The sequence below is a fragment of the Colletotrichum fioriniae genome (genome assembly GCF_027942845.1).
Source record: "Colletotrichum fioriniae strain IMI 355084 chromosome Unknown scaffold_15, whole genome shotgun sequence".
Lineage (NCBI taxonomy): Eukaryota > Fungi > Ascomycota > Sordariomycetes > Glomerellales > Glomerellaceae > Colletotrichum > Colletotrichum fioriniae.
Window position 1 is genome coordinate 1,311,455 of NW_027076851.1, and position 18,515 is coordinate 1,329,969.

General features: G+C 53.4%; 5 protein-coding genes across 5 annotated transcripts; 4 read left to right on the forward strand and 1 right to left on the reverse strand.

Moving 5' to 3' along the window:
* Nucleotides 1–837: 837 nt before the first annotated feature.
* Nucleotides 838–2,552, forward strand: LDB17 (pre-rRNA processing; the record flags this gene model as incomplete). Its single annotated transcript, XM_053196894.1, has 3 exons — nt 838–892; nt 1,064–1,596; nt 1,659–2,552. The coding sequence occupies 3 exons, from the start codon at nt 838–840 to the stop codon at nt 2,550–2,552; spliced, it is 1,482 nt and encodes a 493-aa protein (XP_053045582.1).
* A 4,712-nt stretch (nt 2,553–7,264) lies between these two features.
* SLM2_1 (phosphatidylinositol 4,5-bisphosphate-binding protein) lies at nt 7,265–8,127 on the forward strand (the record flags this gene model as incomplete). Its single annotated transcript, XM_065759078.1, has 2 exons — nt 7,265–7,268; nt 7,298–8,127. The coding sequence occupies 2 exons, from the start codon at nt 7,265–7,267 to the stop codon at nt 8,125–8,127; spliced, it is 834 nt and encodes a 277-aa protein (XP_065612388.1).
* A 278-nt stretch (nt 8,128–8,405) lies between these two features.
* SLM2_2 (phosphatidylinositol 4,5-bisphosphate-binding protein) lies at nt 8,406–9,464 on the forward strand (the record flags this gene model as incomplete). Its single annotated transcript, XM_065759079.1, has 2 exons — nt 8,406–8,413; nt 8,444–9,464. 2 exons carry the CDS (start codon nt 8,406–8,408, stop codon nt 9,462–9,464), a joined length of 1,029 nt encoding a protein of 342 aa, XP_065612389.1.
* A 303-nt stretch (nt 9,465–9,767) lies between these two features.
* N0V96_010861 (uncharacterized protein) lies at nt 9,768–11,156 on the reverse strand (the record flags this gene model as incomplete). The annotated part of the gene is made up of 1 exon (XM_065759080.1): nt 9,768–11,156. One exon carries the CDS (start codon nt 11,154–11,156, stop codon nt 9,768–9,770), a length of 1,389 nt encoding a protein of 462 aa, XP_065612390.1.
* A 4,548-nt stretch (nt 11,157–15,704) lies between these two features.
* Nucleotides 15,705–18,241, forward strand: THS1 (threonyl-tRNA synthetase; the record flags this gene model as incomplete). The annotated part of the gene is made up of 4 exons (XM_053196890.2): nt 15,705–17,667; nt 17,721–17,859; nt 17,921–17,977; nt 18,034–18,241. The coding sequence occupies 4 exons, from the start codon at nt 15,705–15,707 to the stop codon at nt 18,239–18,241; spliced, it is 2,367 nt and encodes a 788-aa protein (XP_053045578.1).
* Between the last annotated feature and the right edge of the window lie 274 nt (nt 18,242–18,515).

Consider the following 18,515-nt stretch of genomic DNA (forward strand, 5'->3'; position numbering starts at 1 on the left):
ATTTGGAGCATTTGGGGATGGTTACGACACGGATACAATACCCTCTTATTCAACGACTTTCTGTGTTTCCATTCCTTCATTCTTTCTGTCGTAATAGGTAATTGTTGAACGAGATATACGCTACACATAGAGCTCGCAGCATAATTTTACATGATCAACCTTTGAGGCTTTGACAGTTGACCACAACTCGTTTTGCGCACTCCAAGAAGTTTAAGCTGTTCCTGCCTCTTATTCGGCGTTGACTCGGAAAGGTTACAAATCTTTCTCTATCATTGGCACAAGTCGCCATTGAGAAACAACAAGCATGGAGGGGCATGCAAGAACTTGAGGCGGCATGGGATCAGGTGCACGTTTGCGCTGTCACCAGAGCAGCGACAACATACAGTGGAAGATTGATGCACCAACCCCTCCATTCCCACCCCTCCTCTTCCCATTTTCCCCCACCTTCACTCCAAAAAAACGTCCCCTCACTGCATAGCAGCCGCCAACCAACTCCCGCCCAGGACTCAGTGTGTTGTCGCTGCGGCTGCCGCTCAGTGGGCCTGTACAGTGCTTCAAGGGTGGAACGTCCTTACCTCATCCAGCTCGGGCCTGGATCCAGGCTGCCCTGGCCCGACTAGGTACCTGAGGAGGGGGGCCTTGTTGTCAAGCCATGTGGTGTATCAAATCACAAAGAGTCGAAACTCCAGCCGGCCTCATCTTCATCCCACCGAATATCTAACACTTCTCTTCTTCTTCTTCTTTTCTACTCTTCCTCCCATATTCTAGCAGTCGCTGTTTGCACTGCGCCGGTGATGCAGCCCATCCCACCCACGTATCAGCGGTGGTTTTAGCATCATGGCTGACTTCGATCTATACGAGTCTCTCGAGACCAAGCACCAATTTTGGGAAGGTCAGCCAAATTCGCCCCCAAATTCAACCCCTCGTTGCTTCTTCCATTCTCCCCCGCCTTGCTGTTCATGATGTTGTCTACTTCGTCTCTTCCTAGACCTTACTTTTTTACGTCGCACACTGCGCGCATCGTAACATTCATCGCTGACTAGAGTCCCATCGTCAACTGCAGAGCTCGACGACGTCGTCACTACCCAATACCAGTCACACGACTTAATCGACGAAACCCTGCGATCGTGGCTCTATCTTACTTCGAGGTTCAGAGACAAATTCCCCGAGAACGAAAATGATGTCGCCACCTGCTGCGAGAAGCTGCTGCAATGCACGCTGTTCCAAGACAACAAGGACTACATTCGCAACCAGATTGTCTACAGCCTTCTGCAGGAGGATGAAACCCCGTCGCTGCACGCCATTGTACTATTTCTTTTACTCGATGGCCATGCCGACGAGGCCTTATACTCTCGTATGATCGAGGAGGCGTGCTTCCCTCGCCTCCTCGAGCTGATTAACGGTCGTAAAGAGCAGGATCTGAGGCTGCATCGCTTACTTCTGGAGCTGATGTACGAAATGTCCCGGGTCGAAAGGTTGCGCACCGCCGACTTGCTCCAGGTCGACGATGGCTTCGTTGCATACCTCTTCCAGATAATCGAGGAGTTGTCCAACGACGTTCACGACCCATACCACTATCCAATTATCCGAGTGCTGGTATAACTACCCTCATCGTGGTCTCTTCTGCCCGTTGCTGGCGCTGACGAATATAAAAACAGCTGGTTCTCAACGAACAGTACATGCTTGCGTCCACCGATGTCGCTTCCGATCCGAACTCGCCCACAGCCCCTCTGACGAATAGGGTGATCAAGTGCCTGAGTCTCCACGGTGATTCATTCCGCACATTCGGAGAGAACATCATTCTACTTTTGAATCGTGAGACCGAGACGTCTCTACAACTTTTGATCCTGAAACTCCTTTATCTTTTATTTACAACCAAAGCCACATATGAATACTTCTACACAAATGACCTTAAGGTTCTCCTTGACGTTATCATTAGGAACCTGATGGACTTGCCGGACGAGAAGATATCGCTTCGCCATACATACCTCCGAGTCCTGTACCCGCTCTTGGCGCACACGCAACTGAGCCACCCGCCGCACTACAAGCGTGATGAGGTACTCAAGGTCTTGAGGATTCTGGGTGGTTACGGAAATTCTCACTTTGCCCCTGCGGACGAGACGACGGTGCGTCTAGTCGACAGAGTTTCGAAAGTGAAATGGCTTGTCGACCAGGAGGCTTCTGGCGAGGCAGAGGTGGCCCGGAAGTTCCTGGGAATCAGTCTCACACGTTCGGACACGGCGAGCAGCGTTAGTGTTGTCGACGTCGCCGCCGTCATGGAGAAACCGGGTGTCATCACCCCGAGTCGCAAGGCTGAGGCAGACGCCGAGGCCAAACAAGGGGAGGCAAAGGCCGGGGCAGGCGCTGTGCGGCCGAAGAAGCCGTTGCCGGAGGTACCGAAACACCGACATGGCGTGCCGGTCGGACCGACGACGACGTTGCATTTGAATGGACATAAGAAGATACCACCAAAAGCACCGCCGCCACGGCGAAAGACGAAGCTCCAGCCTCTGGAGCCCGTAGCGGACAGTGCCCCTATGCCAGAGGCTTAAAAGACAATGCGAGCTGGCCTGGTCCTGGCGGCCGGACCAAACGACGAAATGAAATGGACAGGTGTTTGCTCGATTTGACGACATGGGCTGGAGTTGTGAACTTGGAAACCAGAGGAGGCATAGCAATCGCAACGTTGAGGATAGCGTCGAGCGTTCGGGTTACGGTCATAGCATATCATGGCGTTTGGGATCCCGAGGACTGCTACATCCAGTCCAAAGACGGTATTACCGCCTCCTAGCAGCTGCACAACTTACGCATTTTGAGTGGATGAGATGAAGATCGAGATCAAGCAAGCGTGCGCGCGTTAGTAAACATGATCACCATCAACGTCTGTGCTGAACGTGAAGACTTAGTTGCAAGTCACCTGGAACTATCCAGGCGTGAGATCGGAGTTAACATAAATTCACCTCATCTCGAAGCAACATGAGATGAACGCTATGGATCTGCTACTTTGCGACTTCAACTTTACTCGTGAACCTAGAGGCACAGACTCGGTATCAGGGACGACAACGGGTAAATAACATTTAGGGTTCATCCGAGGCCAGGCTTCCGCACTTGGATTTCAGCATACACAATACGTAGAAGTCTGAAATGAACTACCCACCCACCTACTTCCCTACTTAAACCTAGGGGGATCAGTTGTGCTTTGTAGGCACGACGGCGCGGAGTTGAGCCCAGTCCAATCAGACATGGCAAAACTTAGTAAGAGAAGAAGCAATTGTCCACTACTCGGCAAAATGTTTTGGTAAAATGCCATGGATGGTCAGTATGCAGCAGCCGCAGCTGCCATTCAGGTTCACTGCGCGATCTCACGATGCCTGAGGCAAAAGTTCAAAAACATACAACACCAGGTATTCGCTGGTCGTCACCGACCCAACTACTAATCCGGCCCTCATTGGCTTATCTATGGGAGAGCGGACGGGATCCCGAGTTTTCCAATGGGTATGGTCGTATGTGACGGTAGGGCGAAGCAAAGTTGATGATAGAGTGAGTTATCACGGGGGATGCGATCTGGGTGTGGTGCCCTCGACCGGATCTTGACTGCATGTGATACACATTAGACCTCTGATGCACTAAGTACCCGCGTATCAATAGTGCTGATGTGTGTTGCTCGAGCTGTCCTTCCAGGACATGAGAGTTCCGTACGTCTGAAGAAATGGCTGCACTCGCCACTGTCGACCGTTATTGAATCACGGCGGATGAAGGGGTTTGGTGAATGTCCGACGGAAAGCCCTCCCCCACGTAGTCACACTTCTGTCAGCATTCAGCTCAAACTTGGAGGCACTGCCCGGGCATGCCGAAGGCACTCGGCCCCGGGGGGCTCGGGGGTTGTTTGCGGCTAGAATGCGACAAGCACGGGGAAACAAAACAGGAAAAAAAGATGGTTGATTGATGGGGAAGTCGGGGTGCTTGGCAATCGGTTACCTTTTTTTCTGTTTTGAAAACAACGCTTGGCTAGTGGTGTGTGAGACGATCATGACCTCGATTAAGCTCGAGTGGGTTTTGTGCTGCGACTGGGCGCTGATTGGTCTGTGAACTTCAGGTTCAGCTTGAATGGTTCAGGTTGTTGGTTCGATCAATGGTTGATGTGGTTATTTCTCTGGATTGAGGTACTGGACGGCCCGGCCGGGTGGGACGGATGCGTCACGTCCTTTCGAGATGGTAGGATCGTGCTGCTACTTTGGTCAAGTTCATGATGGTGGTGACAGCATCTTCCATCGTGAAGATGATTTGACGCGGGCGACTAGTAACGGGTTGGCGGATATCCGTCGAGCTACGAGCATGCAGAGGCCAGAGGGAGAACTGGGAATCGGGATTGCCTATCCGTACTAACGTCAGGTAGGTAAGGTGCGTAGTAGAGTTCATACGGATACACAGTGACACAGTAGTGAGGTGAGGTGGAATTTGGAAAGGAAACGGGCCCTGGGTGTTTGATGGTCAGGTTGCAGCGAATGTCACCCATTGGTGGTTTTGTGGAGGGGCGGCTACGTCATCGACGGGGCCTGACGCGCAGTGCAGAGGACATTTCTTGGCCTTCGTCTTCTTCTTCTTCTTTTTATTTCCCTTTGCGACGACCTGAGTCTAAGAGGAAATTAGGCAATGTCACCAAGTGAGGTTTATTATCAAGTCAAGTAAGTGTAAGAAGAGGAAACCTTTCTCAGCCCATGTACCACTTTGAATGTCTTTCACTTCATGACTGTGTCGTTCGACATATTTATCTGGATGAGATACGTATTGCAAGAGGGACAATGTGAGAAATACCGTGATGGGTTGGGTTGGCACGATTGGTGACACGGTTCATGAAATGCCCTTTGGTGTTTCGTCCACGGTAGGTGCTCATCTGGATAGCTGGAGGTCACTGTGAGTTCATACAGGTTCAATTCAATGTCTCAAGGTACCTAGGTAATAAGCAAAGTACTTTACCACTTACCCAAGGTGCCTTAGGGCGGTCGATCCCAATCCCCCAAAGCAGACGCGCAATTCAGGGTCCAGCTGCGCTAGGTCGGCGAGGGCACCCTGGGGCCTGCACCTCGTTCAGGCGCAGCTCCTTGTTCCGAGTTCGTCAGTCCGTGTTGCGCTGCGGCTTGCCCAGGTTCTTGCAGCGGCACCCGCGCGCGCATTGCACTGCACAGCACAGCACAGCACACCTCAAGGTACCTTAGTGACAGTCAGAAACATCAGATTCGGTCGGAGCAAACCTAAGCTACCATGGAAGGGAGTCGGGTACCAGCGACGGGCCAGAGACGGGACGATGATGCACGTTGTCGATGACATGGGATGCTATTACATCGTAATCAGACTCCCGTCCCCCAGTAAGACATCTCACTTAAGATAATGATTCGGACAGAACCTACACAGTAGTACACAGTAGAAAGGTGGAAAGAGAAAAGGCAATGTAAAAGTTGGAAATGGAAGCGCACATGGCAGTGGCCAGTGGGCACCCCGCTCGCCTCCCTCCCCCTGTCGTGCAATGTCTGTATCCGTCGACGCGGTGCCCAGAGACTGCGATACCCCGGGTCAAAGTGGGAAGCTGGCGTGCAAACACCCCCGGCTCAGGGAACCTAATTACCTGACTTTCGGGCTGTCTCCCGCCCCAGTCTCCAGGCCCCGTCCTTCACCATCACGCGTGACGCTTCACCCTCGATCCTCGTTCCCGTCCTGTCAAAAGGTTCCTCCTTCCTTACCTTGCCTAAGGTACCTTACCATACCAACCTTACCATACCTTACCTTATCGTATATCATACGTGCTTGTGCTTACCTTGGGTACCTTGGGTACCTTGGTTACAACTTATTGGTTTTGATAGCAATCCTGCGCAACACCAACAAACCCCATCTTGTTCTTACAAACATCAATCGTGGCACCCGTCTCTCTCCATTTCTCTCTCCCTCTTCCTCTCCTTTTTCCCCTCTACCCCCTCCCCCTCTCTATTTTCACCTACGTGCCAATCTCAAGCCTGCAACATCCGGCACGCTCCCGTCATCACCACCTTGAGGCAACTAACAGTCGCGCAAATCACAAAGGTGCGCAACCAACCTCCGAGACACATCAGCATTCCACCGAGCCAAATCGGTAGCCGCCACCACGACTCGAACGTACTTGATGACGACATTGGTCTGAGCCCAAGACTACCCTCTCCTACTGCTATTGCGTCAAGCACACCGCAACTGGATACACTAAACCACCTTGCCCATTATCGACCCGTCCGTTCCCCCTCCTTCGTCGCGCTAAAGCTGCCTAAACCCGTCTAAAAGTTCACCAGCAACCCCTTCCGACGCCAGCATCACTGCTGATACCTTGCGCTAGTCTTGAGTCGTCGCTGTCGTTCAGATTAACACCGGCCTCCTGGCCTGTCTCGGTCTCCCTACCTTACCTCACAGAGTGACTGTACCTCCCGTGTATTCGTCCCAAGAACGCCAACAATGGCAGCCAGATCCCCGCCTCCGTCTACACCCACGCCAAAGGCATACTCCAACCACGCGCCGCACATTGCTGATCCCGATTCCTACAGGGAACCAGCTACACAAGACATGGACAGAACTGCCTATGGCGCTGCGGCCGACAGGAACTCAAATCGCACCTCGTCCTATTTCCCTCAACAACCACCTCAGCTCTCCTCCTCCTCGTCCTACAACTCTCCCGCTTCCGGCGCATCTACATATCCTTCTCCTCATAACGCCGCTCCTCTGCCATACGACGGAGACCAAGAAACCCATTACAACACCCTTGCCAACGCGCAATCCGTTAGCCACCAAACACAACACTTCCCGCAAGGAGGTGACGGAGCATACTACGATCCCCCGACGGCTGCTTCAAAGTACGACAACAACCTAGCTGTGCCCTCCGCTACCACCCAGGGCAAGTTTACAGAGGAATGGGATGTAAGTCAGAGAGGAAGCAGTATCATTGACGGTTCCAACATGCCGCGGTCCAACTCATTCGTCTCCAACAATGGGGACGACCACCTGAGCCTCCCCTCACGCCACAACACCCTCAAGAAGAAGAGCTCGCTGCGCAGAAATGGCAGTCTGAAGCGGAGCGGTAGTCGTCGAAGCATGAAGGCTGGCAGCGTTCGTAGTCTAGCTCTGCAGTCTTCCAACGACGCAGATGAGGTGCACAGCGCTTTCCATTGCCCCGTTCCAACATCTGGGAACCCAACCGAGGCCCTAGCCAATCGATTCCAGTGTAAGTTCTGTCCAGTGCCGACGAACTATGTGTACGCCAAAGACTTACATCATTTTGCAGCTTGGCGCAAGATTCTCAAGGATCTTATCGCATACTTTCGCGAAATCCAGACCCATTACGAGCACAAGTCCAAGTCCCTGGTGAAGCTGGCTAATGTTGCCAACAACATCTCCAGCCCTCCTGGTTTCCTCAACTCGGGAGGCATCGACGATGCACTGCAAATACTGCGTGCTTACCACAAGGGCGCCATCCTAGAATCGAACAAGGCCAAGGAGATTGAGGAGGACGTGATCCTGGCTCTCACTGGGCTGAGAAACGATCTACACCAGAAGATCAAGGAGATCAAGAACCTGTCGGGAGACTTCAAAAATTCCGTGGAAAGGGAGATGGACGGTACCCGAAGGGCCGTCAAGGCTTTACAAGACACTCTGGGCCAGACCGACCTCGACCCCTCGCTGACGACCGGAAAGCAAGATCCTTACCTCCTGCGGCTCGCGGTGGACAGGCAGGTTGAGCGCCAGATTGATGAGGAGAACTACTTGCATCAGGCTTACCTGAACTTGGAGAATTCTGGCCGGGAGCTTGAAGCTATTGTGGTTGGTGAGATCCAGAAGGCTTATAACGCCTATGCTGGCATACTCAAGCGCGAGTCTGATGCTGCGTACGGGGCAATTGAAGAGCTCCGCGTTGGCCCGATCTCCATGCCCAAGGATTTTGAGTGGTCGCATTTCGTTCAAAAGGACGACCAGTTCGTGGACCCCAACATCCCAATCCGTTCTGCCGAGCATATCCACTATCCCGGCCGGGAGCACGTTGGGTGCCAGGAGATCCGCGCCGGATTGCTCGAGCGCAAAAGCAAATACCTCAAAAGCTACACAGCTGGCTGGTAAGCGCGCCCTCCCCAATATTACGTTGAGGCTGTTACCAAAATCGCCCTACTGACACTTTTGGTACTAGGTATGTACTTTCATCGACTCACCTTCATGAATTCAAGTCTGCGGACAAGGGCCAGGCCCCCGTTATGTCTTTATATCTTCCAGAGCAGAAATTAGGTTCGCACTCGAGCGAAGGAGGATCGTCCAACAAGTTCATCCTCAAGGGTCGCCAGACTGGATCAATGCACCGTGGTCACACATGGGTCTTCCGCGCTGAGAGCCATGATACCATGATGGCGTGGTACGAGGATATCAAAGTTCTCACCGAGAGGTCGCCGCAAGAAAGGAGCGAGTTTGTTCGCGGCCACGTCCGAAGCCTCAGCCAGTCTTCGCAACGCTCCACTAGCAGCGACGGTGTTCTCGAAGATGATGACGACGAGCCATTTTCGGCCGACACAGCGGTCGCAGCCAGCACGAGTTCGAGACAAGACGTCCGCCGTCCCGAAGCAGGTGGGCGATTCCCATCCGACATCCAAGTCAACGCACAGCGAGGCTTACAGGCACCTCTTTCGCCATCTAGTGTAAGCTCAGGATTTGACAACTCTGACCGTGACGCCGCCGCGCAAGCATACGCTCTACCGGGAAGCATGCTCGGCGTCTATCACGGGTCGAGTGAACATCCCGAACATCCTACAGGTTACGGAGGGTCAGACCGGACCCCAATGGAAGAAATGCCTTCCCACGCAGCCGAATTGTCCCAGCAGGCTCAGGAAGACGGAGTCAACCCTTATACCAGCGAAGCGATCCGCCGATCTCAATCTGGTAGCCGTGGACACCAGGCAGTATTTGTACCTGGAGACGAGGAACAGCGAGTGCATAGCCATCATGGCGCCATAGGCAACTACGACGATGATTCCAGGCCTGTCTCCAATGTCAGCGGATATGACCGTGGCCTCGAGACACCAGGCGGCAACAGCCAGTATGGTCAGTGGATGAATGGCAACGGGAAAGCCTCCTCAGGCCTTTCCAACAGTGGCATCGTTGACCAGCAAGAGACGGGCGAGTACTACGCGTCGGGTGAACAAAGTGCCGGTCACGTCAACGTAATTCCTATCGTTGGCATGGGCGATGGCCATGCCCAGAACAATAAGGAGGTTGAGCAGAACGGTTTCTCTGGCCTTAACAAATCCTCAACAGCTGCAAGCCAGGATGTGCCTCGTCAGCATCAACAGCTATCAGCTATTCGTCCGACTTCTGGTACCATCAGAACCGACAGCGTACCGACGATTTCCAACTTGCACATTCCAGGTGAATACCCTAAGGGTACACCCGGAGTCGAAGCCAGACGTTGAGGACAAGGCATGGAAGACGGATCAACTGGGAGGGAACAATGGCTCGAATATGAGGGAGTGGAACTGGATGAAGAGATGGGTGTGGCCGTTCGTTTTCTATCCTTTGTGCTTCGCCGCAATGGCATGAGTGTGTCGAAGTTTCTTGTCTCCAATGCGATTGAGAAGAGAATGTGCGTTCAGGGGAGTAAGGCGCGGAAAGAGCAACGAGGGTGCCGACCCCCTTTTTTTCCAATTTGACAGTGTTTCATTCTATTTCCTTGACGATCTCCAGCACAATGCAAATGATATCCAACCAAACCTTTTTTAGACGCATTCGTCTTCATCAGATCTACCTCTGAACTTTACTGCTAGCACGAGGAGTATCGTTGCACATATTACTGCTGGGCCACCTAGACCGATGCCAAAATATTGGGCCCCATGAAACCCGGACAGCTTGTCCGTGCCACTTGAATTAACTTGGACCTCTACAGTCCTCGCGATTCCCATAGCCAGCGACATTGCGTAGCTCGACACGGCCAGAACAAGACCACTCGCAACTCCTTGGTGCCCGTCTGCCAGATTCTGTCTGAGCAGGATGGTAGCCAGAGGCGTAGTTAGGACCATCCCAAGCGGAGCGAATATGGTACTGACGAACGTGTTTGCCCAATACGTCTGGTCGGACGGTGCCGTTGCCATGAGGATAGATGCCAGTAGCAAGGACAGGACGGCTGCGAAGAAGGCCCAGTACACCTCTTCTCCGGGCATGAGATACGCCAGCAGCAGGCCCACAGCTACCGCCTCGACGGCGACAGGTACGAAGCTCGCGCTGGCGAGGAGAGGGTCCCAGCTGCGCAGGACCTCGAGGGTTTGGAAGCTGTAAAAGGCCCAAATGACGAAGCAAGCCCACGCCGCTGCCGTGCAGCCCAAGATCAGATTGGGCCTCGCGGTCATGGCGCGCAGCGGGAGGAGAGGGTTCGCGGCGGCGGTCTCGTTGTAGAGAAAGGCGGCGAGGAGCATGGCGCCGATGATGAGGATGAAGTAGGTGTATGGCGTGCGCCAACCCACGGCCGGTGCCTGGTTCCATGTGAAACTGAATAGGGTGAGACCACTGCCGCCGAGGAGTGTTCCGGATACGTCGAGCTGCGCCCAGATGGTATGATCATAGGGGCTTTTTCGAGGGGCTTGCCGTGGAACAACTAGGAGGCTGAGACCCGCGGCGGAGATGTTGATGGCCGCGAGGACGAAGAAGGACCATTCCCAGGAATCGTTGTAGGCAAACAGAGACGACATCACTGCGCCTATCACGAAGCCCACGGGTGCGGCGACGCTGAAGAACGCTAGTGCCATGTCTTTCCTCTGGCTCGGCGGCAGCGTCTTTTCGAGAACCGAGAAGCTGTTGGGTACGCAGAGCGCCGGTCCCAGGCCCTGCATGGCACGGCAGAAGCAGAAGTAGGCGGTGCCGTTTGCCCCGCCGTTTCGGACGTTGACGGAGAAGCCGGCGAGGAGGCTCCAGAGCGCGAACCAGAGGCAGCCAAGGATGATCACGGGCTTGCGGCCAAGGACTTCGCCCAGGCGTTGCGAGGGTAGGGCAAATGCCCCTATGGTGAGGGTATAGGCTGCGGTGAACCACGAGTGCTGGCCGCTCGGTATATCTGGAAACGACCCGGCGATGGTGAGGGCCGGTGCTATGGCCTGGGCGAGACCGGCGAACATGAGAAATTGGTGCAGACTGATGACGGCTACTAGAAAGGACCCCTTTGCAGATGACAGCGGCTCTGGAGGTATTTCTCGGAGGAGAGGCTCTTCCGGGTAAGTTGCGTTCTGTAGAGCCCAGGAAATGCGCTCCTCGTTTTCGGGGTACCTGGATTTTTCGCCGGGCCTGTTGAGCGGCGTTGCCTCCGTTGAGGACCTGAACCGTTGAGTGAAGACTATCCTCCTGGCAGCCTCGAATAAGTCTGGGTACTCTGAAGGATGTTCGAGTGCCTCTGGTCCTGATCCCCTCGGCAGTGTGGTGGCAGTTATGGGTTTTGCCAACGACGTCGAAGTCGACGGCTGTTGGGCTTGTATTTCTGGATTATTATATGGGTATGTGCTATCTGTCGCCGGATGTTGACCAACGGACAACGCCCCTAGCATCATGGTTCGTGAAAGTGGTGACGTCGTCGGGTCGCGAGAGGAAGTGGGCGATACAGACAATACAGCATCATGTCTGGAGGTGTCGAGGGCCGAAGGAGCCGTGCTCGGCCGAGAATGATGAGAGTTGGTAGGGCTCACGCCGTCGTCGTCGAGGATAGGAGAGACGAGAACCGGAGCCGAAGTCCGCCAGCTCAAGTTCCCTGGTCCATTGGGCCCGAATGGCCTGCTGTCGTTCGCATTTTCTTCGCGAAACTGTTGTCGGAACGACTCTGTGACTGCTATCATGACATCCGCTACCCTCTGCATTGCCTCGTCTGCGTTTCGTGTCTCCCATGCTGTCGTCGGTGTGCGAGTAGTAAACGGTGAATGTGTGGTGCTTGAGTTGCTCATGTCGGTGTGTGTCAAGTACACGCATCTGTGACGACCGCGGCGTGGTGAAATATCGATATATGATGTTCAATTCTCGACTGAACGCTTCAATAAGGGCAACAACGCAAAGCTAATAGTCACGGACGGGTAGATGAAGGTATGAGAATAGAAAGCAACGCCAATACAAATGAAATGGTAAGATGGAGTAGAAGACGAGAAAGAGAGCAAAAAAGACCGTTTACCAATACAGATTAGTTGCAGGAAGTGCCTTGATAGATGAACACTTGCTTGCAGGGGCACGTAGACCAGTCTGAGATACAGACCACACAGGATCAGGTATTGAACGAGACACTTGCCCAACCTTGGTTACATTGGTAGCTCAAGCATTTCAACAAATTGGTGTCCACTTCAAGGCTTGAGCTACTGATTCCCAGTGGATGCTGACGATGGCTCTCGCAAGGGGGCTGGCGTAGGCAGTTATTATCCTTTGGTCCATGGTCATGGGCATGGGCCTTGATCAGGGCGCCGCAGCAGTCCACTGCCTCTCCGTGGTCCCCCGTCTCGAAGGACTGATTCGAGGCTGCTGGAGCTTGTCTAACAACAGTATCAGTGGCGCCAATGCTTCTTCATCTGAGCATCCGTATTTGCTACTCGAGGCAGACACGGTTGAGAGATCTTGATGCATGTCTCTCTTATTTCGGGGTGACCTTCGGCAATCGACATGCAAGATATGCATCTTGCCGGCACATTGAACTAACTTGCCAAGATTGACACTCGTCTTTGGATCGCACCAACAGCTGACGGGCACACAAGTCTGGCGCTGCGATATCGTACTACGTGACGACCTCCATCGGTTCGCCAGGACTATTGCTAGTGCCTAGTACCCACAATTACGGAAGACTGGTCATGAAGAGAGACACCGGAGGGTAACAGCAGGCAGACCAGTGAATAGACTTTTGATGTTCGGCAATATCTCGACTGCCTGGGGCATGTGTAGATAGACAATGTCGTAACAGGGACCCCGGCAAACAAGCAAGGCTGATGCGAAGGAGGATGGGGGACTGGCGCCAACGATGTAAATCATTCCCCACTTGTCAAAGAACCGCGCCACCAACAGAGATCCTTCGCAAACGCCCCAGGCCGCTCAAGGGAACTTTCGTGATACTACACGAAAGAGACCGAAGTCTTGGTCCAGTAAGACAAGTGCCACCGTATTAGCGGGTCTCAGATCAGAGTTAACAACGGTTCGTGCCAAGCTGACACAATGAACGAAGTCTGTCCGGACTTTGGGTCAGAGTTGTCAGAGAGAGCTGATGCGATATGAAATTCGAGGCTGAGTCGCGAGAAAGCGAAGTAACTATGAGTAGAAGGATGAGGGGGAAAAGGGACGACAGAAACGTCACCCTAGGGAAAACATGGCATTGGACTCTATCGTAATTATTCATAACGGCCGGTGTCTTCGTCAATCGTGTGCTCAAATTTCGAATTGCTCCCGTCGCATGTGGAATAGCTGGAATGAAAGGCGTTGGGATATTTTTGGAAATGACATTCCGTCAGAGACTCAGCCTCATTGCAGAAAGCTAACGACGGGGCTGCGGAGGCCGCTTAGACTCTCCATTCTTAACCGGATACCTAGGTAGGAGCCAAGCCACTCTTGATTTCATATTAACCAAATACTCGTCTTCTTTGCTCCGGCAAGCGAAACACGCGGCAAAGGCCGCGAGTATATCCGAACTGGCGACGCATTCAGAGGCGAAGGAAGTCATGCGCATCCACCGCTGATAACTTAGTAGTCTCATCTTTTTCCCAACGGAGAACTTGGTTTAGTCGCCTGCTAACCAAAATTCATACAACGCGATCTCATTACACCGCCATTCGGAATTTCGATCATCCCATTCGTTGACCGATGTTTTCAATTTTTAGTATTTGCTGTTTGCGCGGTCTACTGTTGTTGTTGTTGTTGTTATTGTTGTCGCATTGCAATGATGTCTGGATTGAACTGAGAATAGGCGAGATGCGTATCCGACGCCAGGCAGCAAGGGCCAGAAAAGAGACCTGAAGAGATGGGTACTGGCCTCAGTTGTTCATCGATTTTGTTTCTAACGGAGATGATCAAACCCAAGTGGCTCGTCCTCAAGACCTTGAAGAGAAAATACACCAGAGGCCAGGAGACTTGCAACAGCTCTTGGCGGATATTGGGTCATGATCATCCACAACTGTCCAAAATTTTCAATCAAGACTTTTCTCTAATTTTTGGTTGACCACAGTGGATGATGTACATGTAGCCTCGAACCCCTATCGCCAGGCCCGATGAGAAAGCAAAGCAAACCCGAACGCCAGAGTCGTAGTCCAACAGATAAAACCCTCCCCTACTCAGACTTTGAAGCTGAAAACTCCAGTCATGGCCTACCGGCCTCCTCTGCTGAAACCACCCCGACCACGGCCGCCGCCGAAGCCACCACCTCCTCTCGGCGCACCGCGGCCACCACCGAAGCCACCGCCGCCGCGACCGCCTCCACGGCCACCGAAACCACTGCCACCACGACCTCTGGGAGCACCTCCGCGGCCGCCAAAGCCGCCACGGGGACCACCACGACCGCCTCTTGCCGGGCCACCACGGCCGGCACGCTTGACCTTGGGGGCACCTGGGGGAGGCTTCGGCTTAGGCAGGAACTTCTCCAATGGCAGGAGCTTCTCGGATCCGATGTAGAACTTGTCGCCCTCTTTGAAGGAAGTGGCCTGGATGCCCTCGGAGGGCTTAATGGTGAAGTAAACCTGGTTAATGGGTCCGAGGACTTCGTCGACCTTGCCAACGGCAGTCTACAAAAGAAGTTAGTCGAGTTTTTTTCCCTTCCTTTGGCTTACTCCGATAGAGGTATAAATCGACGGGAAATAGGTCGCACCTTGTTCTCGAGGAAGATCTGAGCGTTGAAGTGAGGAACCTTGGGGTTGATGCTCTCGCAGATCATCTCGCCTTCGCAAGCGTGCATGAACTTGCCCATCTCTATACAAAAAATGATGATTAGAATACTCTCGTGAGATAAAACGGCGAGAAGGCGAGAGAACATACCAAGAATGGTCGCGGGCGGGCCCATGTCTCTGTTCTGGAAGCCACCACGGCCTTTGAAGTTATGTTAGCATCGTATTGTAAATTCCGTCACCGAGCAGAGCCAATCTGCAAGTGCATTGGAATAATGAAATGCAAAGTTATTCCATACCTCCAAAACCGCCGCCGCCGCGACCACCGAAACCACCACCACCGCGACCGCGAGGAGCTCCTCGTCCGAATGACATGTTGATATGTGGATTGGCGGGTTGTCGTTCGGAGCTGCTCCTGTACTGAGTGCTTCGTGCTGCTATTGGAAAAAACGAAGCCAACGGGTAGCCGACAGAAAATTTCCCAGCGACCAAATTGTGGTGCAGGCCAATCGAGCTACCTCATTGGCCACAGCTGGCGGGTCGGAACAATCCCTTCCGGGTGACCCCGCCAAAATTTCCAATACCTAGCCAGCCACCAGCCCACCTGCCTGACTTGAGGGCCATTGGCGGGGTGGTGGGTGCTACTGCAGGGAGTGCGGGCCAGACACCACCAGAAAGTCGTCCGAACACCTTGTTTGACTCACCGTAGGCTTTGGCGGGGTTGCTTCGCCGTGTTTCGCCCAAATTTGTTGACACGAAAATCGATCTTCGTGTGCCTTCACTTTTCCAACCCTCACTCTTCTCACGCCCACCACGACCGCTAAATTGGACGACATTATGGATTCCGCGAAGCAGGCCGTCGAGGCCGTCACCGAAAGCGTCAAGAAGGTCGCCCTCAATAAGGACAAGGCGCCAAAGAAGGAGAAGAAGGCCAAGGATGCTGGCGATGCTTCGGCCGGACCCCTCGAGCTCAACCCTCCCCCCGATTTTCTCCAGAGGAGACTCGACCTTTTCGACAAGTTGAAGAAGGAGTACGATGAAGAACTCGCCAGCAGGCCACGCGAGGCCATCACCATCACCATGCCCGACGGCTCTATCCGTCAGGGCACCAGCTACGAGACGACCCCCGGCGAAATCGCGAAGAGCATCTCCAACAGCCTGTACAAGCGCACCGTTGTCGCAAGACTTGACGGTGATCAGAACCAGTTGTGGGACTTGGATAGACCTCTGGAGAAGAGCTGCAAATTGGAGTTGGTGAACTTTGACGACGAGCAGGGCAAGCAGGTCTTCTGGCACAGCTCCGCACACATTCTTGGCGAGGCTTGTGAGAGGAGATTCGGATGCTCTCTGTGCATCGGTCCCCCGGTCGATAACGGTTTCTACTACGAGATGGCGCTCCCCGGCGGCGCTTCTGTTCAGGCTAGCGACTGGAAGCCCCTCGAGTCCATTGTTGGATCGATTGTGAAGGAGAAGCAGAAGTTTGAGCGTCTCGAGCTTACCAAGGAGCAGCTGCTGGAGATGTTCAGCTACAACAAGTACAAGCAGCACATCATCAACGATAAGATTCCCGATGGTACCAAGACCACTGTTTACCGCAACGGTCCTTTGATCGATCTTTGCCGTGGACCCCACGTTCCCAGCACCGACCGTATCGAGGCTTTCAGCATCATGAAGAATAGTGCCTCTTACTTCCTCGGTAACCAGGAGAATGACTCTCTCCAGCGAGTCTATGGTGTCAGTTTCCCTAGCAAAAAGGAGCTGGCTGCGCACAAGAAGTGGCTTGAGGAGGCAGCTGCCCGTGATCACCGCAAGTTGGGCCAAGACCAGCAGCTCTTCTTCTTCCACGAGCTCTCCCCCGGCAGTGCCATGTGGCTGCCCCACGGTGCGCGTATCTACAACACCCTTCTGGCTTACATCAAGGAGCAATATTTCAAGCGCGACTACCACGAGGTCATCTCTCCCAACATGTACAACGCAGAGTTGTGGAAGATCAGTGGTCATTGGGACCACTACAAGGATGATATGTTCGTTCTCGATGTCGACAAAGAGAAGTTCGGCTTGAAGCCCATGAACTGCCCTGGTCACTGCCTTATGTTCGCTCACACCCCCAAGGCGTACCACCAGCTGCCGTGGCGTGTTGCTGACTTTGGAGTCCTCCACCGCAACGAGGCCAGCGGTGCCTTGTCCGGCCTCACCCGTGTGCGCAGGTTCCAGCAGGACGACGCTCACATCTTCTGCAGAGAGGATCAAATCAAGTCCGAGATCAGCAACTTGTTTGACTTCCTCAGTGAGATGTACGGCTTGCTTGGTTTCACCTTCAAGCTCCGACTTTCCACTCGCCCAGAGAAGTACTTGGGAGAGCTTGAGACATGGAACAGGGCTGAGGGCATGCTGAAGCAGGCACTTGACGAGTTCGCCGCCACAGAAGGCGGTGTGCCATGGACTATCAACGAGGGTGATGGTGCTTTCTACGGTCCCAAGATTGACATTAAGATCCTGGACGTCTTGAACCGTGAGTGGCAGTGCGCCACAATTCAGTTGGACTTCCAGCTTCCCCAGAGCTTTGGTCTTGAGTACGTCTCAGCGGAAGTCAACACCAAGCCAAAGGAAGAAGAGGCACCTGCCGCACCCAAGGTCCCCGAATTCAAGGCCAAGGATCCTCAAGCCGTTATCGACTCGGCTGCCGGCACTGGCGAGGAGGGAAAGGAGAAGAAGCGCGTCATCAAGCCTTTGACGAACGGCTGCCAGCGCCCTGTCATTATCCACCGTGCCATGGCTGGATCCATTGAGAGATTCACCGGTAAGAATTGCGGGTGGTATGTCGCTTGAGCAACGCTGACATTGATGTCCCAGGTATCCTCATCGAGCACTTTGCCGGAAAGTGGCCCTTCTGGCTCAGTCCTAGGCAGATCATGGTCATCCCTGTCGGTAAGGGCTTCGTCGAGTACGCCGAGGAAGTCCAAGCTACCTTCAAGAAGCAGGGCATGTGGGTGTAAGTAGTCTTCCGCTATCCGTTGCTATGTGGAATACATTCGCTGACTCGCCCTTTCTAGTGACGTCGACCTGTCCGGCAACACACTGCCCAAGAAGATTCGCAGCGCCCAGTTGAGGTACGTACCATAGACTGTGCTCCCATCTGGGGCAAGAAAGTGACTAACTTGCATAGTCAATACAACTTCATTTTTGTTGTTGGTGATGAGGAAATGAAGAACAAGCAGGTCAACATCCGCTACCGTGATGACACCTCAAGCCAGGACCGTGGCAAGCCCGTTGATGTCGCCGAGGCCGTTGAGAAGATCAAGAAGCTGCGCGAAGAACGCGGCACCTATAACCCATTCCCCTCCGTAGTGAAGCCCAAGGAGGACAAGGCATGAACGTGAGAGATGGAGCATGGCTTTTCATAACAAAATGAATTTTGAAGATGGTGTTTGGGTGGGTGGTGAGACATTTTCAACTTGTAGCCTAGACTAGAGGCACAAATCGTATCCATGGGTATGCCAAAACAAAATACGAAGAATCGAATTTCAAATAGTGTCAATAGACGATAATCGAGTGATAAGGGAGGCAAATACGTAAGAACTAGGGTATCATGCGTATTGTATTTTCGCGTGCGCGCTTAGATGTGTATCTCTGTGCTACAGACGTTCT